The sequence below is a fragment of the Quercus suber genome, unplaced genomic scaffold, assembly GCF_002906115.3.
Source record: "Quercus suber isolate HL8 unplaced genomic scaffold, Cork oak 2.0 scaffold_89, whole genome shotgun sequence".
NCBI classification, from domain to species: Eukaryota; Viridiplantae; Streptophyta; class Magnoliopsida; order Fagales; family Fagaceae; genus Quercus; species Quercus suber.
Window position 1 is genome coordinate 1,258,593 of NW_027069554.1, and position 6,685 is coordinate 1,265,277.

General features: G+C 35.1%; 2 protein-coding genes across 3 annotated transcripts in view; both read right to left on the minus strand.

The window, feature by feature from the left end:
- LOC112017971 (histone-lysine N-methyltransferase ATX5) overlaps nt 1–581 on the minus strand; it is a 16,934-nt gene extending 16,353 nt beyond the window's left edge. The window contains 2 exon segments of the mRNA XM_065774287.1: nt 29–80; nt 83–581. Of these exon segments, the coding sequence (XP_065630359.1) occupies nt 29–80; nt 83–350 (320 nt within the window). The 5' untranslated portion in view covers nt 351–581.
- Nucleotides 582–1,237: 656 nt separating this feature from the next.
- Nucleotides 1,238–6,438, minus strand: LOC112017994 (zinc finger protein CONSTANS-LIKE 3). 2 transcript variants are annotated; one of them, XM_024050499.2, is made up of 4 exons: nt 6,145–6,438; nt 3,759–4,265; nt 2,228–2,371; nt 1,238–1,633 (listed from the first exon to the last, which is right to left on the minus strand). In XM_024050499.2, the coding sequence occupies exons 1-4, from the start codon at nt 6,247–6,249 to the stop codon at nt 1,547–1,549; spliced, it is 843 nt and encodes a 280-aa protein (XP_023906267.2). In that variant the 5' UTR covers nt 6,250–6,438; the 3' UTR covers nt 1,238–1,546. The 2 variants fall into 2 exon arrangements, with proteins under 2 accessions (XP_023906267.2, XP_023906268.2); XM_024050500.2 differs by lacking the exon at nt 6,145–6,438 and adding an exon at nt 4,985–5,246.
- Nucleotides 6,439–6,685: the final 247 nt, after the last annotated feature.

Consider the following 6,685-nt stretch of genomic DNA (forward strand, 5'->3'; position numbering starts at 1 on the left):
TCCCGCCCCCCCTCGTTTTCGACTCGACCTCGCCCCTCCGCCTCCGCCGGGGGAGCACGACAATTCAGTGCACCACGAATCGTGAATCCCTTCTCCGAGCTCAGCATCCCCTGAAAGCTCACTGGAATTATACCAGCCGCGACTTCGCCCAGAAGATTCAGCGGATAGTACCCATTGCTATTCTTCTTCGTCTTCATCTTCTTGCTACTGTTGCTGCTATTGCAATTACTGTTACTTTTCCTCTTCCTCCGAGTCACGTCCGAGTTCTCCTCGTCCTCACCCGCCGAGTCGTCGAGTTTCGTCCGTTTCAGACTCGGCATTAGGGATTTCAAATTGCGCTTGATTATCATTCTCTCCAAAAAAAAAAAAAAAAAAATCCGGATCAAAACGCCACAAAAAGAGCTTTGGGAATTCGAATTCGGAGACTGCGAAAACCGCCTCTCAAAAATCGAATATCCAAATAAGCCATAAACCCTAATTTCGCGAAAAAGAGAAAAAACAGAGCAATTGGGGAACAATAGGGTCTGAGAACCAATATACACAGAAGAGAAACCAAAAACACGAACTTTGAAAGAGAGAGAGAGAGAGAGAGAGAAAGAAGAGAGAGAGGAAAAAACAAAGAATTACCCTCTAAATTCTCCCGGATTTGGGGGGAATTTAAAAGTGGTTTGGAGGGGTTTTTAACCCTCTAATTCTCCTCAAATCCTATATATATATATATATATATATATAAAACAAATCCAAATAAGGGAGAATCAAATCTCCATTCCCCATCCAAACATATCCTAAGAATAAAAGCTTTCAAATTTTTTATATTCATACAAGACTTTACAAAAAAATTCTTATATATTTATCACATATGCAAATAGGTCTGCAAATGGTGTGGATGCCGCAACGCCTCACAAAGCAAGCCCATTAGGGTTGCCACATTAGTTCTAGTGATCCTCTAAGGAGGCATGAAATGGTCATGTAACCATGCTGTCAGCAGTTAATAGTTCAATCAGTGTCGATGCTTCTGGTAGATGAATTCTCCTGCTCATGTACTTTTGAAAGAAGAAAAAAGGAACATCTGCAAAGTTCCTACTTTTATTTTGGGTCATCTCTTTCTACCGAACAAAGGAATAAAGGGATGGAAAAGAAAGTAAGATAGAAAAAGTTGCAGTTTAGAAGCTTATATTCATGACTGTGATGTGTGACCAACACCATAATTGGTCGTGCCATTTGTTAAGTAGAAGCATGAATAAAGAGATGAATACATTGCCATTACATAACATATATATGAACAAGTACAAATTATTGCTTCCCCTCTTATTTTAGCAAACCTTATATACAACCCTACTCGTGCCCTTCAGTCTACTAGGCAGTTATTACTACAAATAAAGAGATCAAGGCTACAATAGTAGGGGTCTTGTTTATTGAGTGATACCTGTTCAAACTTAACATTGACTCCAAGTTCTATTTTCCAAGGTATGCTATCTCTTTCATTACTTCATGGACCTAGCTGCTTCTTTTCTATGCTCCCTCAAACTGAATTAGTTAACAGTTATTACCTCTTTCCATCAGATTCTTCAGTCTTTGCAAACCTTCCACGGATCCTTGGTTGACTGTCAGCAAGAGCCTTCCTGCAAGCGTACTGAAAACAAAGCCAAATTATAAGTTTAATTAATCAGCTCAATGGCTAAATCCGTGCATGGAAAACTAATGGAAAAGATTGTTGAAGTCTTGAAGCCAAGAATATATGTACAAGTGAAAGCATAACGAGTGAGTCTTCTATTGGTTCTCAACTCATTTAATGTTCTAGGCAAAGCAAGTCATGACTGGAAATTATTGAAGGTGTACATCAACCAATTAGATAACTTCCTGAGGCCCCAGGAAGTAATGACAAAGGTCAATTAGCGGCTCTCCTTGTATCAAAATTCAAAGGTCATTATTTTATGCCAAAAGCATATTCCAAGGCAATAGTTTACAAGAGTGGTTTTCTAGACATCACTGATAGCAAACTTCAAAAGAAGAACACACAATTGGATATGCATGAATCCATCTCTTTTGATATGGATTTTACTTCTTCTCTTGCATATGCAGGGGGATGGCAACAGTTGGACACTGTGCATAGTTTACTTGCAATAAAGTTCTGATTCTATCAACATTTAGTTCACTTTGAAATTTTTGAAAAAATATTAATTGATGAAAATATAACTTATGTACACAATATTTAATATTAAAGTACCTTGATTTTCCTGCCAAAGTTCCTCTTTGTCTTCTTATTCCTATATCTGGAAAGCTTTTCCCGGCGCTCTTCAGTAGTGCAGTTGATAATTGTTAATGGACGCTCATGAGGAGAAGGGATGAGGCTCATGCCATTACCAAGAGTCTGTCATAAAAACTCAGTATCAATGACCCAGCCCCATCCTGTTGAAAATGACCAGAAACATCTAAACATTTCTCAGTCCATAGACTTTGTTACAAAGTCAATGAATACTTGGTGTTCAATTGCAAGTAAATGAATATCTAGAATCTGGCGGTCTAAACATTCAAATGAAGAGCAGGGAGGAGGGTATTAAAAAAGAAATAAAATATAAATATTAAAAATAAAACACTAAAGAGATAATCAACAGGTTGTGATTTAAAGGGCTGCTGACATTACTAGACTATGGCTGTATGAATTTATCTGGTTCTCAACTGAAAAAACAACATTGATAAATGTTTGTGAGAAACCTGATGCATTGAAACTTCAGTCACAAGCATTACCTGATAGTCACGTAGTATTTGTAAATGGTCGTAGATTGTTCTAAAAGGAGGTTAATTGAATTTTTCATAAAGGGGAAATAGGGTTGTCAATTTTATTTTCAAGCAGCAGGGTCCATCCAGGGGAAGCTGTAGGTTCTATTGATATTAACCACAGAAAAATATTATATTACAGAAGTATACTATATATTAATATCTAAAAAGAGTGGGGCAGACAAAAGGAGAATATTCTCTTCTTACAGAATATTGGGTGTATTCTAGATTTTTTAAATTTATTTTAAAAGCCAAAAAAAAAAAAAAAAAAAAAAAAAGAAGCTCATATTGGCAGGCCTCCCAACAGAATATAGTAATTACTTGATTAAGACTCTACAGGAATACTTTTGAGGCACAATTAAAATCAACAGAATGTCTTAAGCACACCCACCAACATTATGCACTTCCAAAGGTGAACAATTTCAGGACAGCAATGATTGCCTTTCATGAGTGGCTTCTAACACCACTAGCATGGTAAAAGCATAAAAAAAATACATGCGAGCTCACAAGGCACATACAACCTCTGAATTGATCTTCTTTTTTATTTTTATTTTTTGGTTAAGTAATCTCTACATTGAGCATTTGCCTAAAATTTCTAACAAAATGAATCCAAAGACATCATCCAAAAACCTGTGAATTACTTTATGAGTATTTGAAATAGTAGTGATATAAATGTGATCCTTGGTCAGAAATTACAAAGTCCAGCATATTCAACTCAACTAAGCCTTAATCCCAACTATACGAGTCTTAAAACAACTTAAAAAGCCCCACAGCAAATAGTTGAAAATTTTAGTTACATGCATCATGTTTTCCCCTTCGCCTTAATTTATTATAATTACTTTCCTTAACATAATCTCTTCTAGAACCTAATCTATGTAAATAAGTGATGTTTCATTCTTGTAAGAAATCAAGAGTTGTATCCTTCCTCAACCAAGGAAAATAAACATGTCAGAAAACAATGTAAATTAATTAAGTCTGACCTTAATGTCTCCTTCACTAAATGCCCTCCGCATTCCATAAACTGTACCAAAATCCATCCCAGGAAAATCCAGGAAACTTGGTTTCATTGCAGCTCCATGCATCCAGTCCATTGAGCTTAAACATTCTGAGCTGACACTTTTCTGGAATGGTATATCAGGAAATGGTTTGTTTTCTTGAATTTGGTTTTCATCTGCCCTCATAAAAGGAATTTTGGTATCCAACCCATCAGAGAGTGGAGCTTCTATGGCTGCTTTTTCCAAGAGATCCTTCCTGCACTCATAGAAAACCTCATTCAAAAGCTGCTCATTTCGAAGTGATTCAATGTCTGCAACCTTGAGCCCTTGGGTGGAGATGACATCCTCCCCACAAGATATAATTGACATGGCAGCTGTCATGGGATCAAGGCTCACAACTGGTTCTTCAATGATGGGTTCTGGAGCTTTGAAAAGATCCCCTTCTCCTCCCAAGTCATATTCCGAGATAGTGGAGGTCTGAACCAGGTTGCCCTGCATTACACAAAGGGAAAATAAATTAATAAGTAACAAAGAAAAACTGTTGACTGTGAAACACCTTACTCTTGACACTATTCTCAGACAGGGAGATGTAATGATCAGAGAATATAAAATACCACACAAGTTATTAAACCGTTTCTAGATTCCGGTAGACATCAGACAAAGAGTAGCAGTATTATTTTTGCAAGTTTTTACCATTTAACAACATGCTTAGACAAGAAAAATCACTTTCTCAAAAAATTAAAAAAAAAAAAAAAAAATCCAAACAAACAAACAAAACAAAACAAGAAGAATCATGTTTACACACAATATCGATCATAAAAATATGCCAGATTTATATTTGAACAGGCAGCTTTAAGCGAATTAAGGTTATGCATTATGCACTTATGCTCAAATTGGTATCCCCAAAATACAAGCAGAAATGATAGCTTTATAATTTCAGATAAAGAACTCAGGGGTTTTAGAGAACAAGCAGCAAGCATGGTTTTCATTCTTTTGAAATTATGTATTTGGTCTAGGAATAAATGGACGTGCTCTTGATATTAAATCAAGTGAGTTTTCCAGAATGGAACTTCCAAAATTGTCAGGCACAAAAAGTCGTTGTTGCAAATTCATCCAAAGCAAGAAAGATAAAATTAAAAAAGAAACATTTAGAAAAGCTGGCCATATTTATCTTCTCAATTAAATTTTGCAGAAACTGGTATAGTAGTTACTGAAATTTGAACCCAAAATTCCTTCAGATCAGCCAAATTTCCATAAGTAAGCATTTGGACGGAAAGGAAAAACCCCAAAATCAAAAGAACCTTCCCTTCCCAAAACTGAAGTTAATATCTTCACATGCACTTTCCCTATCAAGAAACCCTATCAAGTTGCCTACAAAATCTTATATAAATGGCTAAACCACCAAACCACTTAAAAAGGATACTAAATTTTCAAAGATCCACAACAACTTTTTCAAAGGCAATTTTTCTTTCTATCTCCTTTACCCAAATTTCCTGTTCACACTAAGCAAAAACCATTGAATAAAAAATAAAGTTAAAGACTATAACTTTCCCTTTTCCTTTACTTTTTATCTCTTTCAAATAAATAAATAAATAAATAGGGAAAAAAACCTTCTACGCTCACTTTGTTGTCTCCAAGTAAGTGCTGTGAAAAGTAACAAACCCAACAAAGAGTTCACATCAGAAATTTAAGAAAAAATGGAAGAAAGAGTAAAACACACGGAACTATGATTGAGAAAATGTTTTCCATTTATATTCCTTTTCTTTTCTATCATTTTCCAGATCCAGCATGTAAAGCTAATCCCGGCTGTTTCCAAATGTGTTCAGACAATTTTTGGTAAAAATCAAAGAAGATGAAAGATCTTTTTTTAACCAAATTCGTGTAAACCCAACAGCATAAAACATAAAGATGCCACACTTTTATTACTTACATATTCGTACGTTTTTTTTTTTTTTTTTTTTTTTTTAAACATAAAGATGCCACACTTTTATTACTTACATATTCGTACGTTTTTTTTTTTTTTTTTTTTTTGCAGCTAGCAAATATTAGAGTGGGCCAAAAAGAAAAAACCAAACATAAATCTGTCAAAATTTTACAACTTGAGCTTTGATGTCACTGAAACAAAAATTGCTCCATTTGCTTTGTCCCTATTTCTCAGCAAGCAATAAGAAGATAATTCAGAGTACAAAACAACAAAACAAACACTTAAAAGTACACAAATGAACAGTAAAAAACCAAACTTTAGAGCAAATTAGCTCCAAACCCAGTTCAAAACCAGACAAACAAATGAAGATCAAACAAACCCACAAAGCCAAAACAAAGAGAAATGAAAAAAAAAAAAGAAAAAAAAAAAGAGACAGACAGACAGTACCATTGAAGCATTGCACTTCTGGGTTTTACAGTACTCCTCAAGTTGTTGAACTTCCTGAGAGAAATTCTGAAAGTAAGGGAAGAAAAGACCAGCCTCAGCATACATTTTCCAAAACTTCACACGCTTAACTAAGCTTCCAGAGAGACACAGAGGTTTTATAAAGAGAAGAGGTTTAATTCACTTCCCCCAAGAAAAAACAGAGTGACAAAAGCAGAGCAGTCCTACAAAGAGAAATTGGCAACTTGGGTTGGAATGCTGTTGGGCTCTGATTTTAGGACTAGAAGGAGGAGAGAGAATGACATATATATAATAAATGAACAAAGTTTCTCTCCAAACTAGTTTGGAGAGAAACCCTACAAACTCACCATATATCTTTATATTGAGTGTGAATTTTGAAAATCTAACCGTTAAATTTCATGTTCCTTATATCCTTAACATGCATATCAAATTTCGTTCAAATCGGATGTTATTTACTATTTGATCAATTGACTTATTTTTTATACACAACTTTAGATTACAAAAAGTTGATATTATAACATTT